This window comes from Giraffa tippelskirchi, chromosome 7 (genome assembly GCF_054371585.1).
Source record: "Giraffa tippelskirchi isolate mGirTip1 chromosome 7, T2T-mGirTip1v1.2.pri, whole genome shotgun sequence".
Lineage (NCBI taxonomy): Eukaryota > Metazoa > Chordata > Mammalia > Artiodactyla > Giraffidae > Giraffa > Giraffa tippelskirchi.
Genome location: NC_137281.1, coordinates 68,087,639 through 68,106,609, shown reverse-complemented (window position 1 = coordinate 68,106,609; position 18,971 = coordinate 68,087,639). Strand labels below are relative to the sequence as shown.

Here is an 18,971-nt window from a genome sequence, read left to right as displayed (position 1 = left end):
ATATCTGCACAGCCAACAGTAATTAGGTTTAGGAAAGAAAAACAATTAGAAAGTACTCTTAAGAGTCACCACCTTTTTGGTCTAGAGGATAATTGTGCTCTGATCCATCAGCTTCCTTTCAGTCAGCAGTTGAAATCCTGATTTTAGTTAATGGTAGATTTTGTGTATAATGAATAAATTACTTTTGTTGCATGGCCAATGTAATCAGCTTCAGCTTGGCTGAGACTGTTTTCTAGCCAAAAAAGCCAGATAAACGCTGCTGCTGTACCTCTGGTACAAATGGTATTTGCAAAATCTTTTATAGCCACCTTCAACTCTCTTGGCTTGGCAGGTCCCAAACATCTAGTGTCTGCCAAATCTCCTGCTTTGTAAAAAATTACTTTCTTAGGATGGATTTTATAAAGAAGTGAAAAGGGAAGGGGTGGAAGAAGGAAGCATTCAGTAAGGAAGGGAACATTCCTTACTGAGCTGAGAACACAGACTGAAGAATGATAGCACACGAGAAATGTCACCTTGAGGCAGAAGACTTTCAGTGCCATGAAATGCAAGCCAAGAATGCTCTTTCAAGGTATTTGAGCATCAAGACAAGGATAGGAAAGCAAAAATCAAGTGGATGCTGCTCTTTTGGGAGTCAAATATGTTCACAACTGGGCTCCCATGTGGCTCTAATGATTAGAACCTGCCTGCCAATGCAGGAGACATAAGAGACTAAGAGACAGGTTTGATCCCTGGGTCAGGGAGAGATAGCATAGAGAAGGGCATAGCAACCCACTCCAGTATTCTTGCTTAGAGAATCCCATGGACAGAGGAGCCTGGCGGTGAAAGCGACGTAGCACACACACACATGTTCACAACTAATTCTACCCTAAGAAGGACGCTCTGGGTGGACTGCAGCTCTGGGGCTGCAGGTGGGCTGTGACCAGGGAAGACTTCCAGGATGGAGCACTACTACAGAAGAGTCTGAGGTGAGCAATTTTAGACAGGTCGTGAGGGTACGTGGGCACAGGCAGAGCCTCAGAGGAGCCCGTGGACGTGAACTTGGGCGTGTGGAGCTTGGGACAGAGGGGACGGATAGCTGAAACCAAATCCGGGTGCAGGATGGAACCATGAGGCTGGAGGAACGCTCAGGCCACTTGCTGAGCGGGCAATACTGGCCAGAAGCAAAACTTACTGTATTGAAAAAGGCAAACAATCAGGGTCAAATGGTGGAAATAAATGTAAAATAATGCATGAAGTCAAGGAATTCAGGGGAAGGAGTAAGTGTTGTAAGATCTTTTATGGAAGCAGATAAAACAGGCAGCAGGGAAGTACAGACGGTCTGTGTTCTCGACCCCACAGGGAGGGGCTGAGGTGAGCACACACCACCCCTGGTTAAGGATCCCCCTTAGGGTATCATAAGGAAGTTACAGTACAACACTACATGAGCAAACAAAGGAAACAGCAGAGGTAGAAAGCAACCTTGTAAGGAGATTGTGTGCAGTCTTGTGCCCCCAAAATGAGGCATTGAAAGGTTAAACTGAACCTAAATATGAGAAAGTTCGTATAGCCCTGTTTCTCCTGCTGACTTTGGTAAAAAACCATAGAGTTGTGATCTTTGCCCTCTCAACATCCTTATTGGCAGGAACTGGGAAATGACAAAAACCAGTGCACTCTAAGCCCTCTGTAAGCTGCTGGACAATTTGGGACTTCAGGATATGGAGGAGAAGGATGCTGGGGGCTCTCTCTGTTTTAGTCAGAACCATTGGTCCATCCAGAGCAATGGGAACAAAAAGTAAACAAAACACAAAAAAAACAAAAAACCCTGCAGGTCCATGGCAGTTTTACAAAGACAAGAATTTGAGGAGTTTTTTCAAGGTTCCTCTGGGCAGCAGGCATCACCTAACTGGTCAAGGTGAGAATGACACACAGCATCAGCATCTCAAAGTGACTTCACTGTTTGCTTCCTTCCATGGTGTATACAGTAACTCTTGGTAAGTGATTTATCTTCTTTCTTTGGGGAAAAAGATGCCTGATCTGAAGAACACTAACTGCTAATGCTGAAGATGAAAAGGAAGAAAATATGAAAAGGTCCAAGAAGTAGTCAAATTAAGTTAAAAAAACTGAAGCTTTGATAAACTGATAAATGTTGCTAATTGTATGCTATTGTGGTAGTTTCTTAACTGTTGTTGTTCAGTCACTCGGTGGTGTCTGACTCTCTGCAACCCCATGGACTGCAGCATGCCAGGCTTCCCTCTTCTCCACTATCTCCCGGAGTTTACTCAAGCTCATGTCCATTGGGTCGGTGACGCCATCCAACCATCTCATCCTCTGTTTCCCCCTTCTCCTCCTGCCCTCTATTTTCCCCAGCATAAGGGTCTTTTCCAACGAGTTGGCTCTTTGCATCAGGTGCCAAAGTGTTGTAGCTTCAGCATCAGTTCTTCTGATAAATATTCAGGGTTGATCTCCTTTAGGATGGACTGGCTTGATCTCCTTGCAGTCCAAGTGCCTCTCAGAAGTTTTCTCCAACACCACAAATTGAAAGCATCAATTCTTCAGCTTTCAGCCTTCTTTATAGTCCAATTTTCACATCCACACATGACTACTGGAAAAACCATAGCTTGGACTATAGGAATCTTGGTCGGCAAAGTGATGTCTCTGCTTTTTCATAATTATGGAATTAGAAGGTTACCAGGTGTTTTTCTCTGGCACATAGAGGGTCATCTCACAGGATTCTAATGGTACATTATTTCACTCACTTAGATACATTTGTGACGTGATTCCAAGTCACTCAGTTTAGAGTTGCAGTGATTAAAGCTTGCTACTAGCTCAATAACAGCACCAGCAGCAGCAGCAACAAAACACTCCTAAGGAGGCAGGCATTAGACTGTATATACACCTGCTTAATTAGCAGAGGCAGAAAAGCCAGACCGGCAGACTGGCAGGGATCCTGGTGATCACCTACGCCAGGATCAATACCTTTGTTTTACAAATAAGACCACTGACACTCCTAGAGCCTAAGCGACTTACCTAAGATTATCCAACCAGTTAGCAACACAGCCTAATTCGTAAATTTACTACAAACAGAACAATAATACGATGGCCTAAGGAAAAGATTTTTTTTAAAGATTCTTTCTCATTAACTAGGGGTGAAATGATCTAATTGGAAAAAGTCAATGAAAGTTTAACTCTTACCATGCTTTCCAGACCTCAAGCTGAAGTCCTATGGAATCAGCAGCATCTGATAAAAATGTTACTTCAGAAGCAATCCCTACACCTATCTTATTTTGGGGTGCACATTCATGCCTTGTCACTGGATTGGAGTGAGTCGTGAACAAGACCCAGAAGGACATGCCTCGGGAGCTGCCCATCAGCTGTGGCCAGCTCACTCAGCCTACCTGCCTTTGTGGGTTTTCTTTTGGAACACACTTGGTCTGTGCACTTAAAGGCAGAATTACCCTGAAACAGCCATCATTTCTTTAAAGAACAAAGATGTTTTAGGTACAAGGTATTCTTTTCAGCTCTCTTAAAGGATCTATAGCAGTGAATAAGTGATGAGTAAATACCTCTTCTTATTTTCCCATACAGCACAGAGGAAGTTCAGACTCATCTAGGAAACTTACGGTGAATAACTGAACAAATGGGACTCTGAAATGCTCTCCTATGTATATAATAATTCATCCTTGTCACCCATGAGTACCAGTTTTAACAAGATCTGATAAAGGATCCATATTCAAAAACTTCAAATAGTGAACAAGGGTGGAATGTATACCATATAAAAAAATAGGGAGAAAGAAAAACCTACCTTATCTAAGTTTTATTTTTATTTAATCATATTTTACTCTTTAGGCCACACACTAATCAGAACAACAAGTTTTGCCAGGAGACAAAGAGGTTTTGGTTACACTGTGTTTGAGATGAAGACGGACAGACAGCTGTACCACGCAGACCAAAGTGTGGGCCTAAAGACCAGGAGAAAGGCCAGGCACACAGTATGGGCACGAGATTTGAGAGACTGGATTATGTTAGAGCACATGGAGGCTTTGGATACTTGTTCAGTCATCAAATGAGGAGCACGTTGCAGACGAAGAAGCAGGAGGGTTAAATGCCAATGTGGAAGTGATATAACGAGGAGGGGTCGGTGCTTTAGGGGTGCAGCCATCCTGGTGAAAAGTATGGGGGAGAGCCCAGGGTAAGGGCCAAGGCTGAGGATGGCTCTTAGGGAGAGAGGAGAAGATCTAGGACCTGCAGGGCCAGGGAGGTTCGAGAAGGGAAGGTACACCCGCAGGAAAGCAGGATTTAGGGTTAAATGCTATAGAAAAGGGTCAGTAACAAGAAAAAGGTCACCGAATTTTTCAGTTAAGAAATCACTGGTGATTTTCAAAGAAGTCTCTTAGCTTATGCTGCTGTAACAAAGTACCATAGACAAGGTTAAACAACAGAAATCTATTTTTTCATAGTTTCAGACTTCGGTTGGTAGTCCAAAGCCAAGGTGCCAGCACGGCTGGTTCCCGGTGAGGGCTCTCTTCCTGGCCTGATGGCTGCCTTCTCCCTGCACCCTCACATGGCAGGGCAGGAGCAGGAGAGCACACGGGCTCTCTGGGCTCACTAATTCTATCACGTGATCCCCAACTTCATGACCCTGACTCAACTAAATCCCATCTCCAAACACTATGACATCGAGGGTTTCATCACACGAACTGGAGGAGTGGCGGCGGGGGGTGGGGGGTGGGGGGGTGGGGGTGGGGGCATGGCACAATTCAGTTCATAGCAAAAGGAATTTTGGCAAACCACTGAGGTCAGAAGCCAGACAGCAAACGGGAAATGAAGCAGAAATCATGGACTACTCAGAGTTGGCAGTGAAAGGTTGATGTTATGAGAGGAGCTTTTGGGAAAAGAAAATAAACTCCTTGGGAAACAATCTGCTTAGACATCTTTTTTTTCCCCCTCCCTCAGATCCAAAGTGAGCTGCTGACATATTTTTCCATTTTACCCATCTCATTATATAATCCCCCCAACTCAGATGAGCATTAAAACAAAGCCACTCAAAACGTACAGTTACGTGAAAAAGCACCTATTACAAAACAGTGTGAGCTATATGATCCAATTTGTTTATGATATTCAGGAGTAAAGATTTTTAGAAGGCCATAAATACCAACTGTTTATTCCAAGCACATGAGATTTAGGATGCATTAGGCAGGGTTCAGTTAGGAAAACAAACGCTTTTGGATGTTTCAAGGAGGATTTAATTTAGGCAGTTTTGTGCTTACAAAACTATTGGAAGGAGTAGAGAAGAGCAGGGAGGGTGGAGGGCACCTGGAGCTCTCCGCCTCACCGTCACAGCTGTGATGGAGAGACTGCTTCTGCCTCCACTCCTGGCCACAGCTCCAGGGTCAGGCCGGTCAGCGCAGGACCTTCCTGCTCACCAAAGCCTGTATGTAGGCTGCCACCCCTATGGCCCGGGGGACAATGGCTCCCACCTTCTCTCTGCCTTCCAGACCTGGCAGATCCAAAACTATCCCAGAGTTAAGGGAGTTTGGGAGGTAGTCCCCAGGGTCAATCTTCTTTGATTTTGGGGGGACTAGAGAGAAGGCGTGGGAAGGGAACCAGGCACCAGGCAACATGCACTGTAATCTACTGTCTTTGGCTCCTTGACAATCACACACATCCTCTTACACATATACGTTTCCAAATGGCTATAACAATACCATCAAGCTTCTGTAACTATCCCAGTTCAATTGTATTAATAAATGTAATCACCTTCTTATCAAAATGGGAGACCCAAAGTCCCATTTATATCCATTGCTGGGTGAGCTTTCCTCTTCTAGTTTAACGGCAAATTCACCTAGGAATCATGTAGCCTAATTATTAAATACTATGTCTTACCAATACCAACTCACCTTATATAATGGGAGAAAACAAGAAAGTAAAAAGGAAATGCATCTATACATAAACAAGCAAGAAATTATGCAGTCGAGTCATCCTTTGACAACTGGTTATGAGACTATAATTAGTAACTTTTGTCTTCCACTAGGAAATTTCTATTTCCTTGGTGTTTGGCCAGCATCTTAGGTGGTTAGAGTTCTTAACCTAGTGCAATAATTAGAAATCTTTATTCCTGAGGGGTCTGGCCCTAGGTGGACTGACCTGTATTGTGATCCTCTAATTTACTAACTTTTATCACTGGGCAACATCCAGGAGGTATGCTAGGGAATCCCATGAGTTCCAGACACAGTCCTCCCTGCCTCATGGTACAGCTACAATCCAGTTTCCCCTGGAGAGTTGGAATCCAGCTAGTACAGTAACTCTCTTCACTGCCTGTTGGGTCAGTGACATGAGATGTCCCAAGGGCTAAGTGGCAGCAGTGGAATCACTGCTGTGTTTTCCAGTCATCATTCCCTTGGAATGAAACTTCTAAAGCTAGTAGAGCTCAAAGTTGCCAAGAGGGGAAGCAATAATTTTTTAAGTTGGCTTTTAGGTGTAAGGATGAGAAGAGCCACTTGTATTTCCACTTCTTCGTTCCTGAAGCCAGAAAAACAGGACCATGTACTGTTGCTCGTTGGGAGCATTTACCACATGTACAGGGATTTTAAAAATGTTACCACCTGGATGGGGTACAATGGTAGACGAGGTCCACTATGAGATTTATCCATGATGCCACTTGTCACCTGATCTACTATGGACTGAATTATGTGTTACTGTCCATTGTTACTACCACCTCAATTCTATGTTGCAGTCCTAACCTTCAAAGTGATGGTATCTGGAGATGGGACCTTTGAGATATAATTAGATCTGCTGGGATCCCTCGCGATGGGATTTGTACCCTTATCTCTCCTGGCCATGTGAGGACACAGTGAGAAGGAAGCCTTCAGGAGGACAGGAAGACAGCACTCACTGAAGAAATGAATTGGCTGGCACTTTGACTTTGGACTTTCCAGATTCCAGAACTGTGGCAAATAAATTCCTATTGTTTAAGCCACTGGTCTACAGTATTTTGTTACAGCAGCCTCAGCTGACTAATGTATCCTTCATCAATCTTCATCCAGCCTGGAAGACTACAGGTATTTTTGGATCCCAGGGGCTAACATCTGCTCAGAGTCAATAATTAGCCCAGAATGTGGGCATCTTTTTTTCCTTCTGTACAGTCTTCCCTGTAAAATGGGTAGAAAGAAGACTGAATGTACCCACTTGTGACAGGATTGTAAACATCTTTATTTAAAGAGTTCTGGACCTGTGAAGGAGGTCTGGTAAGGGAACTGGATCAGAGGTCATATATTGCAGTGGGAGGTCAAGTACTTATTCACCAGACAGACCAGAGATTTTTCGATTATAAAGATCAAGTAAAACTTTAGTATATCAAAACTAAAAACTCCATGATCAATTCTACATTATCAAAAATCTCTATGGGTCAAATAATTTTGATTACTACTGTAGCCCTGTTGACAAGTACAGTAGCCATGCCCACACTGGCTCCAGTAGTGAAGTGGCATCAAAAACCCCATTTTAATGATGTTATTCCTGATTCCCATGGCCTCTGGACTATGTTACACTAAGGAAGTTCTGGCATTTCAACATTATTTAATGTAATCCTCCAATGAATCTCGTTTTATTTAATCAAATTGCTGAAGCTAACATACTAAATCCAGAATCTCTAATAGGAACAGTGAAATCAATAAATCATCATCAATCCAACACGATATTCTTATTTCCCTGGTCTAGGACACTTAGGTCCTAATCCTACACATATTCTTCTCAAGTTTCTGTGACTATAAATGAATACAATCTTACTTGTATCTTCCAAGGTTGGATTGTCTGCTTATCCCCCTGGGGCATGATTGAATTTAGCTACGTTTGGGCCTAAAGACAAAGAAGAATGGAGTAGCAGTGAAGTATGACTATATCTGGTACCCTCTACCTGGGTTCAGCCTGCTACAGAGCCTCCAAGCAAAGAAGGACTAACTTGATCAGACAGGGAGGGAGACTGCTTCTGCAGGAGGGGAAACTCAGTGGAGTTTACAGGCTCTAGGTATCTTGATTTATTTGAATCTACCCAATGTCTCCATTCAAATTCTCACCATTTCATCTTTTCCTATCAGTGCTTAATCTTTAACCTAAGAAATCTGCTGTGGCTCTGAATTCAACTTACGTTGGAATTCAGTGACCTGCAGTGTCTGATTCTTGACTACATTAGCCCTGTGGCTATAAGAGGTGGGAAAGTCTCCCAGGGCAGTCACAGAAGGTCCCTAGTTCTCTGATTGTGACTGGAGATAAATATTTTAAACTATGAAACTGTCACATCTTTTCTCTTACGCAATTCAGTATAGCTTCCATGTGGATACATCATAAACGATTCCATAATTAATGATTTTTCAGGTCTTCCAATAAATTCCTAACTCAGGCCCAGACTGAAGCAACAAGAAAGTCTCACAGGTACCAGGATTGTACCAGATTAGCATGACAATTCTCTACACCCTGGATACACCAGAGAGTCCAAGGCATTTGGCACCTCTGCACTAGGTCGACTATAGCATCTTTGGACCTGAGTGGTGGCAACTAGGGAGGTGCCTTAGCCACTAGAGCTCAGAGGACAAGAAGAGCCTTGTCTTACTGGCCCATGTGTCTGCTCATCTTCCAGGCATGCAGGGAGTCCCCCCATCAAGGAGGAGCTAGCTCATTTACATAATGAAAACTGGCAGCATTTAATGTGACATCTGACATCTGTACAGATGCAATCTTCCTTTAAATAAAAGGTTATTTTAATATGAAACAGTTTGGCCATTAAATTCAATCTAAACATTGTGAAATTGAGTTTTCCAGGTGACATGTGATGCATTTTTTTTTTCACAACTCTCTAAGCCCATTTGCCTTCACCTTCTCAAGATTTTAAAGGAGCAACATGTTTTTAATGGAAATTACGAATTTGCCAATGTACTCCGTCAGCCTCCTTTGAGTCTACTATAATCATTTCTTTGGGCTGAAATTCTTCTCTGCTCTTCTAACCTACAATCACTGAAGACCAGGATACAATTTAAAGGCCTTGAGGTTCTAAACTGAAATATGAGATGTACTGTGTGGCTCCAATTAAGAGCAAATTTTTCCACAACTTTGCCCTGAAACAGAGGCCCCCAAGTACCCTCATCAAGTAGCTCCATCATTACTGTGACTCTCAGAGTTGGAACAAAACACATCCAAACTGTCTTCTGACCCAAGACTTCTAGAGGCAGAGTTTAAAGAAGCTGCCTTTAAAACTGTCTTAATTGTGGCCTGTAAAAACAGTCAGAGAACAAAGCACTCTTCTCCATAAAAGGAGATGTCAACCATTTATTTCCCTCAGGGCTATTCTCTGAGCATGGGCAGGAAGATAAAAGTTCTTATCCTTGGCTCAGTAAGTCACTTGAAGCAAACCCTTCTTCTCAAAACCAGGCAGACACAGCAACTAAGTGCTTTGTGCAGGAGACTTTGGGGCCAACTGATTGATAAGCAAGGAGTGCAGAAACCCCAACAATCACTTTTATGGAAAGAAAACTGAATCAAGGCAGAGATGTTGTGGTTTCTAACTCCACCTCTCCCCTTTGCTAAGGGTAACTTAGAAGTAGTTGCTTAACATTTTTAAGGGTTTTCACCAATCAAGTGGTGGATCGAATCTTGCCCCACCATCCCTTAGGAGTTTATATGACACTATGCCAACATCGGCAAGTCAACTGAGCTCAAAAAATTTTTAGATTATCTAGAAGCATATGCTATTTTCTTGGGCTTCAGAATCACTGCACTGTGGATGATGACTGCAGCCATGAAATTAAAAGATTTGCTCCTTGGAAAAATATTTGCTCCAAGGACAAACCTAGACAGTGTATTAAAAAGCAGAGATATCACTTTGCTGACAAAGGTCCATATTGTTAAAGCGATGGTTTTTCTAGTAGTCATGTACAGATGTGAGAGTTGGACCATAAAGAAAGCTGAGCGCCAAAGAATTGACACTTTCAAACTGTGGTGCTGGAGAAGACTCTTGAGAGTCCCTTGGACAGCAGGAGATCAAATCAGTCAGTCCTAAAGGAAATTAATCCTGAATATTAATTAAGCATCAACTGAAGCGGATGCTTAGCTGAAGTTCCAATACTTCGGCCACCTGATGTGAAGAACCAACTTACTGAAAAAGACACTGTTAATGGGAAAGACTGAGGGCAGGAAGAGAAGGGGGTGACAGAGGATGAGATGGTTCGAAGGTATCACTGAATCACGGAGTTAGAACAAACTCCGGGAGTTGGTAATGGACAGGGAAGCCTGGCGTGCTGCAGTCCATGGGGTTGCAAAGAGTTGGATACGACTTAGTGACTGAACAACAACAAAGAAGTATATGTAATAGTTAGTTAAAATCAACATTCATAAATCTCTCAAAATCCCCAAGGGAGATAGAGGGGGTTGCATTCAGAACCTGTTAATAAAGCATCACTCAACTTCTTATCAGTCAATTGAACATTACAACTCCCACCCTGTCTACCTTTCAGGATAACCATGAGGATCAAAGTCAAAACAGAATAATGGAGGAGAAAGCACACAGTTGACAGAGTAGAAACAAAATACTTATCAACTGTAAAAGTATTAGGTATAAATAAAACACTGTTGTAACTCATAGAAAGTGTGAAAGTCGCTCAGTCGTGTCCAACTCTTTGCGACCCCATGGACTATACAGTCCATGGAATTCTCCAGGCCAGAATACTGGAGTGGGTAGCCTTTCCCTTCTCCAGGGGAATCTTCCCAACCCAGGAATCAAACACAGGTCTCCTTCATTGCAGGCAGATTCTTTACCAGCTGAGCCCCCAGGGAAGCCCGTAATTCATAGGGGTGACTTCAAGTGTAAAACCCAGGTTACTGCCCAGCGGGGCAGAGAGAGAGCCATGACTGGGAGCCGACTACCTGATGGTGGTGCCTTGCAAACGGTCTATCTTCTTATTGAGCTCAGCGATGATGCTGTGCAGTTCTGTGATGCGTTCCTCGTACCGAAGCGTCGTTCGCTCCTGGACATCCTCATGCTCTCTCATGAGGTGGGACTGCTCACACTGGGATCAAGAGAACAAGACAGAAGTGCCAATGAATTGACATACCCAATAGCAACAGAGTCTAAGTCTTATGGCCTCAAACCATCACAACCTCCACATAGAGTATGCCCCAAATAAACACATACCTGCTTGCTGGCCCAGAAGACACATCAACAGCTGAACTTCACAAAGTCCCCGATGGCCACTCAAGTCTCTACCTTTTTAGCTCTACATTTCCAGGTGGCTCTAGTGGTAAAGAATCCATTTGCCAATGCAGGAGACAAGAGATGTAGGTTCAATTCCTGCATTGGGAAGATCCCCTGGAAGAGGAAATGGCAACCCACTCCAGTATTCTTGCTTGGAAAACCCCAAGGACAGAGGAGCCTGGCGGGCTGCAGTCCATGGGGTCACAGGGAGTCGGACACGACTGAGTGACTGAGCATAGCACACAGCTCTCATTCGCTCTTTGGGTAAAGGTCCCTCTGCCATTGTCCACCATCTCTGTGGCACTATTCACATCTTCTGCTTCTCCCCAGTCGCAAAGCAGGCAGAAGCTGCACTCAATATGCCAGCAAATTTGGAAAACTCAGCAGTGGCCACAGGACTGGAAAAAGTCAGTTTTCATTCCAATCCCAAAGAAGGGCAACGCCAAAGAATGCTCAAACTACTGCACAATTGCACTCATCTCATACACTAGCAAAGTAATGCTCAAAATTCTCCAAGCCAGGCTTCAACAGTACATGAACCACGAACTTCCAGATGTTCAAGCTGGATTTAGAAAAGGCAGAGGAACCCAGAGATCAAATTGCCAACGTCCGTTCGATTGTAGAAAAAGCAAGAGAATTCCAGGAAAAACATCTACTTCTGCTTTATTGACTATGACAAAGCCTTTGACTGTGTAGATCACAAGAAACTGGAAAATTCTTCAAGAGGTGGAATTCCCAGACCACCTTACCTGCCTCCTGAGATATCTGTATGCAGGTCAAGAAGCAACAGTTAGAACTGGACATGGAACAACAGACGGGTTCCAAATTGGGAAAGGAGTACGTCAAGGCTGTATATTGTCACCCTGCTTATTTAACTTATATGCAGAGTACATCATGCGAAATGCTGGGCTGGAGGAAGCACAAGCTGGAATCAAGATTTCTGGGAGAAATATCAATAACCTCAGATAAGCAGATGACACCACCCTTATGGCAGAAAGTGAAGAGGAACTAAAGAGCCTCTTGATGAAAGTGAAAGAGGAGAGTGAAAAAGCTGGCTTAAAACTCAATATTCAGAAAACTAAGATCATGGCATCCGGTCCCATCACTTCATGGCAAACAGATGGGGAAACAATGGAACCAGTGACAGAGTTTATTTTTGTGGACTCCAAAATCACTGCAGATGGTGACTGCAGCCATGAAATTAAAAGATGCTTGCTCCTTGGAAGAAAAGTTATGACCAACCTAGACAGCGTATTAAAAAGCAGAGACATTACTTTGCCAACAAAGGTCTGTCCAGTCAAAGCTATGGTTTTTCCAGTAGTCATGTATGGATGCGAGAGTTGGACTATAAAGAAAGCTGAGTGCCGAAGAACTGATGGTTTTGAACTGCGGTGTTGGAGAAGACTCTTGAGAGTCCCTTGGACTGCAAGGAGATCAAACTAGTCAAACCTACAGGAAATCAGTCCTGAATATTCATTGGAAGGACTGATGCTGAAACTCCAATACTTTGGCCAGCTGATGCGAAGAACTGACTCATTGGAAAGACCCTGATGCTGGGAAAGATTGAAGGCAGGAGGAGAAGGGGATGGCAGAGGATGAGATGGTTGGATGGGATCACCAACTCGATGGACATGAGTTTGAGTAATCTCCGGGAGTTGGTGATGGACAGGGAGGCCTGGCGTGCTGCAGTCCATGGGGTCACAAAGAAACAGACGCGACTAGTGACTGAACTGAACCTTCTTTTCAGAATCTGAATCTTGAGTGAATGGATTGCAGATCGCATGTAGTCAATTCACTTGACTAAGGGTCCTGGAAAGACTGTACATCAGTTCCCGGTACCTCTATTCCAGAGCTTTCTTGCCATGTTCTGTACTGCTGCTCTTTTTCCTTTTACCAATTCACTCCTTTTTGCTGTAGTTTGGTAGGATACGCTTCAGCCACTTTTCAACCAAATAATCCTAGATTCTATGACGCCATTTCTTATCTGGCTGGCTATTTGCAGACAGTGCTTTCCAGTATCCTTTCTTACCAGACTATAAACTCCAGGAAGGCAGGGGCTGGGTGTTTTCATGACTTGGCCCTCACACCTGGCACACAGCCTGGCTCACTGTGGGTGAGCCTAGGAGGGCGATGGGATGAATAAATCACCGTGTATCAGGAAGCCGAGGAGTTTCCCTTGCTCAGCAGTTGATGGATTAAGAAGCAGCAGATGCTATAAAAACGTTTTTGCATCTCAAGTTTAAATCCTAAGGAACCTGTTCATCTCTTTCACTTCTCTCCTTCTTCCTCAACCCATCAGTCACTGTGCATTTAATTTCATTTACATGATAATAAAACACTAGTCAGTGACAGAACAAGGAGTCCCACTTCTGAACAAGGAGTCTCTGTCTACTGCATTCAGCCCTGATTAATTTCCTGCCCAGCAGAGGAATTTTAATTTCATTTTTGGCAAGGTTTTCGTAATGCCAAGAGCCACATGTACTTGCCAGTTTTGCACTTTCAGGGCTGGTGGCAGGTGGGCAAGGGTAAGACTTCTTACCTACTACCTCCAATGTTCTCTGCTCTCCATAAATCTGCCAGGCTCCCAACGGGTGTAACCCAGAAGCTACTGGGCAGGGACAGAAAGCCTTTAGAAATAGACAGAATGCTACAAAAGCCCAAGTCAATATTGAAACAGAAGTACTCAGGAAAGTATGATAAACATGTTGGCAGCCACACGTACGAACAACAGCTTGATCACTTCGATCACACTATGTAGTAACTTCCTGGGTGCTACTCAGTGCTTCAGAAGTGAGACTGGAGGCAACAAGGTTGAGGAAGCTGCACTGCAGGCGTTAGGGAGAAGGTGACTTTCAGAGAAATGGCAACATGAACTTCTGTTCTTAATGACAACCCGAAACGTCTGCTCAAGGTCCAACATGCAGGAAGTAAGTGGACTCCAGAGGCCAGGAGGAAGGACAAGCGAAAATCCCATCTCTATGGATGTTTTCTTAAACACAACCGAGGCCTGAGAGTTGTAAGAATACTCTTTCCATGAAGTTATGCCTTTCCATCCATCATCCATGATCCATCACACTTTAAGAGGGACAATGGAGGTCCAAAAAAATGACAGTGTCTCATAGACAGTAATTATCAGTGAATGAAAAAGGTTCTCCTTTCTCTGGAACATACTAAAAGCAGAACACTGTGTCTCTCCATTCCTGAAGAATATCTATGAGATTGTGACTGGTCTTTATTCCCATCTTCAAACTGTGTATGTGAGTGTGTGTGCACACATGTACATGCCTGCGTTGGCATGTGTGTAGTATGTATATATGTGTATGTATCTGACGCTCTCATGAAGGTCACCAGTTCCCAATCTTACAATAATGATGACATAATGACTGGTCTGACCTAGAACTCATTGATGCCATGACTTTGCCATCTTGCTGGTCCCTGCTCTGGGGTTTTCCACATTCAGTTCTCTAGGGCTGTAAACTACTTTGAAATGCTTCCCCTTACAAACTCCATGAACTCTCAACTCTCTGTTAAATTCCCCACTTATTCCTCCTCTTTCAGTCTCTACAGGTCAACAGACCACCACTACTACCACCAAAATGGACATGAAACTGCAAAATCTACTTAAAAATGAAGATGTGCAAGAAAAAGGCAGAGGATCAACTGATAACTGCTAAGTCCACTCTGGGTATCCCTGTGGATGGTCAGGAGCTACCTGAGAGGTGAGCTCCCATGGGGCTGCCCAGTCTGTGGGGAGAACAGATGGCTGGTGCCCAGATAACAAGAGCAGCTGGTGTCATACCATCTCCTCCCTCCCACTCCGTGTCTAACTGCAAAGTCCGCCCCGAGGGTATGAATACAAACAAGACACAGCAGGAAGCCCAGTGATTCAGTCAGACCAGAACATGTAGCTTAAAGGAGAGAAAAGATTCCTAACATCTATTTGGAACCCAGAGGTTCGTTTGGGAGTAGATACAAGAACATCTTGGAGGAAAAAATTTCTCAGCTGAAGGCAAAGATATCCAGGTTACATTCCTATATTTTTCCATAAGTATGTTTTTTTCAAAATGGTGGAAAGCCTCTATAATTTAATACTTCCTCAAAAATAATAGATATGTCTTGATTTTCCAAACTGTCTAAGACACCGAGCTGGGTGCCATAGGGAGTGTCACCGTGACGTCTGCCTTGAAGTAGAGTGTGGTCGTGGCTTCCGAGCAGATTTCTCTTCTGGTGAAGAAGGGAAATAAGTGGAAAGGTGTGAGGAAGAAGTGATGGCAGGATGGTAGTCTACAGATTCTTTTCTCAGTGAAAAGAGAATCTGGGAAATCATCATCAAAGCTTCTAGCTTCTAGATGAATGAATGACCAAAAAGACAGAGCTCACAGTTGACATTACAGACAACATCCCCTTGAGGCATCTGGTCAACCACGCTTCACCCATTTCATGCACACTCGTTATGCCCAGTCCAAGATATGTGGGAGCGCTGCTCTCCAAGCTTAGTGAAAAACAAACCCTTGAGCATTTCTAAGCTGCGGTGTGGGGAAAAGTGGAGCAACTCCCACAAGGGCAACGGCACAGGGCAAAACAAGCTATCACCTGCAGGAGACAAAAGAACTCAACAAAACATCCTTGTTAAACAGCTCCCATTAAGCTGCACAAGGCCAAGCCCAGGAATGGGGCACTTTCGTGCAGGAAAAGTGGAACATGGGTGGGTGGCACCCAGGAGAGACAAAGGCATTCTGTGAGCGATCAGTGCTTTCCTGCTCTGGCGAGCTCCCACACAAGCAGGACTGGCCTGTCAAAGCGAAGCCCAGTTCAAACATCACACTCCATATAGTTACTGACCCATGCCTCTCACTACCCTGAGTTTTCAAGGGTATTTTTTAAATACAGGAGGTGATTTCGGCTTTTCTGTTTCTCAAGGACACAGGGTAGGTCAAACTGTGTACTGCAACTCCATGTAAGAGTCACCTATGGGCAGGTAGCCCAGTAAAGCCTCATTTAAGAAGGTAATATAACTATGACAACCAAAGAGAAAAAAGAGAATGACTCCTATTACTACTTAACGGTTATACACATTCTTAGATTTTAAGTTACAAATTTAAGTACATTATAGAAACTTCTAAAGAGTGATGAAAAGGTACCCAGTTTTTTATAATCCATGAACACAATCCTTTTTCAAATAATGCTCACTTCCCCCCAGCATTTTCTCATGTATGTGGGGCCCTGCCACGACCATGTGGGACATGCATCACAGAAGCATCAGTACCCCTGTGGCAGCCGGCAGGGACATCCACCTAGACTCTGGTTCACCTCTATCCATGCATGTGATAGAATTATACTTTTTCTCCCCCTTGAAGCTGGATAAGGCTACATGACTTGTTTTGTCCAATGAGCCTAGAAGCCTTTTGGTACTCCTGCAGGCTTTCCCATATTCCCTTCCCCTGGCTGTGGCTGCTGACAACGCTCCAGACAGTAGAGGCTATCAGCTCGGGAGGCTGGATGAGGACCAAACTGCAGTTTCCTGCCAGCCCCAGCAAGCTCCTAAAAAGAAGCCAAAAAATAAACCTTGGCTATTTTAAGCCACTGACAATTTAGGGTTATGTGTTATCATTGCATATCCTGATGATACAATCATTTTATAGATGAAAATGGAATAAATGCACAGGGACTGATTTATTTATTAAAACCCAGATAACAAACAGAATGCTTGCAAAATCCTTTGATTCCTGAGTATGCCGAGGCTGTTGCAGCCAGTCTTCTCCCTTCTACTCCCTCCCAGCTCCTCGACTTGTGGGCATATCTCCTCCTTACCATTTACCTAAATGATTTCAAGTGGCAGCAGAGAGATCCCCCTTGGTCTCCCACCCTGAATCACCTCCGGTGGACTCCAGGGAACCTGACCATTATGCCTGACAACACCAGAGGGGAACTAGGAAGCCCACACAGCTTTCTCCTCAACCCCTGGGGACCACCAAAATAGAAAGGTAGAGACAAGGGGGTATAAAGCAGGGAATTCTAAATCCCTCCAGCTCCCACCAAGCCAGCTTCTGTTGCCAAAGTCAATTACTCAGCAACAACTCTCTGAACAGAAAGCAATGGCGGCTTCTTCTAGCAAAACTTGCAAATGAGAGATTCCTTTCTCCTCCTTACTGTGCAGAAACATCTCACACAATTTCAGCTGGCCAAAACAAAAAAATAGTTTCAAACAACACACTGCTGTTTATTCTTCTATTATTACAGAAAGGGACATTCGGGGGTTTCCACCTATTTTTGACTGATCCAACAGTATTGCAGAGCAAGAAAGCCTGGCTTGAAGCATCTTGTCTGCCATGCATTTCTGGAGGTCAATATCATAAAGAACCTGGAGTTTTCCTGCAACTACAGACTTCCAGTTTGAAAGGCAAAGGAAAAAAAAAGAAAAAGAAGATTGGAATTAGGGAGGATGGAATGTTGCTTTTCCTAAATTTCATCTGGTGCTTACTACATCCCCTGAGCTTTTTCTCTAGGTTTCTGCTCTTGTATCATGATGATGAAGCAAATTTAAAACCTATATAAATACTTGCCTCTAGCCACACAAATTCATGAAACTGTCTATATGCAAAAATGCTTAATACAGGCAAGCAATATTATCACAACCATCAAGAATAAAATCCTTTAGGCTCATTTTTGCAATTGGTACAACCCAGGGATAAAGCTGTGAGTCAGCCTTGAGAGAGACTGGCCTGAGAACTTGAGCCCTTGTTGGAAAAATCCTGTGCAATGCAGTGATGCTAAGAAGCTTTATGGTTTTCTTAATGTTCTTTACTGGGTTTTATCTTACTCTGCAGAGGCCACTGATCTTTAATCATCATATTAGTCTCAGCTGTCAATCCTAAGGGTATTATAAACTCCATTCTTGAAAAATGCAAAGCTATCATTCATTTGTTAACCCTCTCTACCATCCTGGGAAGGGGGTTCACATCACACTGGATTGATGGCAAGTAATACCATTCAGGATATTTCTATCCTCATTCAAAGTCCTTGCCCAGGTTCTCCTGAGGGGTGGGGTGCGGAGCCAGGCCAACTAAACAAAGACACTCAGGACCAATGGCAACATCACTGACAAAACATAACAGCCAGAGCATAGGACTGAAGAGTATAAACCAGTAGGGAAAGGATGGGGGGGACAGAGACCCTGGCAAGGAGAAGGCATCCAACTGACCTCTGTTAGGATCTTATATGGAGAAAAAGATGAAAGAAAACACTCTCTCCTTTACATTTAATGAAAACTATGTATGTTTTCTTCCTAAAAGCAGGCAGGAAAAAATTCAGAACACTTGCTTCCTAAAGATAGAGAGCTCAGAAATAGAAGGTGGACTCTATTACTACTGACCAATTTCAAAGGGGCTCAGAAGCTTGCTTTATTATCTCCTTCTGTAGTGCTTTTTAAAAAAGGAGTTACTAAAAATAATTTTTGGCATACTAAATGCATAGAAAATATGCTGAAAGCATGAAACCAGTACTATATATGAACTTTGGCAGTTTCCTACCAGGCTGCCCCAAGATGCTGTTTAATGTTGGTACAAATGTATGAACATCTCTGAACACCTGTTGGATTCAGAAGGGTAGATATATTTAAACTAAATTAACATGTGCCCTATTCCCTATCCTTCTTAAGATCCTCAGGGCAGCCTGGGCATCTTAAAAAAAAATACAGGATTGATGTGGCTATGTTGTTGTTGTTTAGTAGCTAAGTCGTGTCCGACTCTTTGAG

At 43.5% G+C, this 18,971-nt stretch overlaps 1 protein-coding gene across 3 annotated transcripts in view; it reads right to left on the bottom strand.

Annotated features, from left to right (window-relative positions):
- Window positions 1–18,971, bottom strand: part of MCC (MCC regulator of Wnt signaling pathway) — a 488,688-nt gene that overhangs the window by 94,507 nt on the left and 375,210 nt on the right. For all 3 annotated transcript variants that reach the window (XM_081505689.1, XM_081505690.1, XM_081505691.1), the window contains one exon: window positions 10,891–11,033. In XM_081505689.1, coding sequence (XP_081361815.1) covers window positions 10,891–11,033 — 143 coding nt within the window. The remainder of the gene's footprint in view (window positions 1–10,890; window positions 11,034–18,971) is intronic.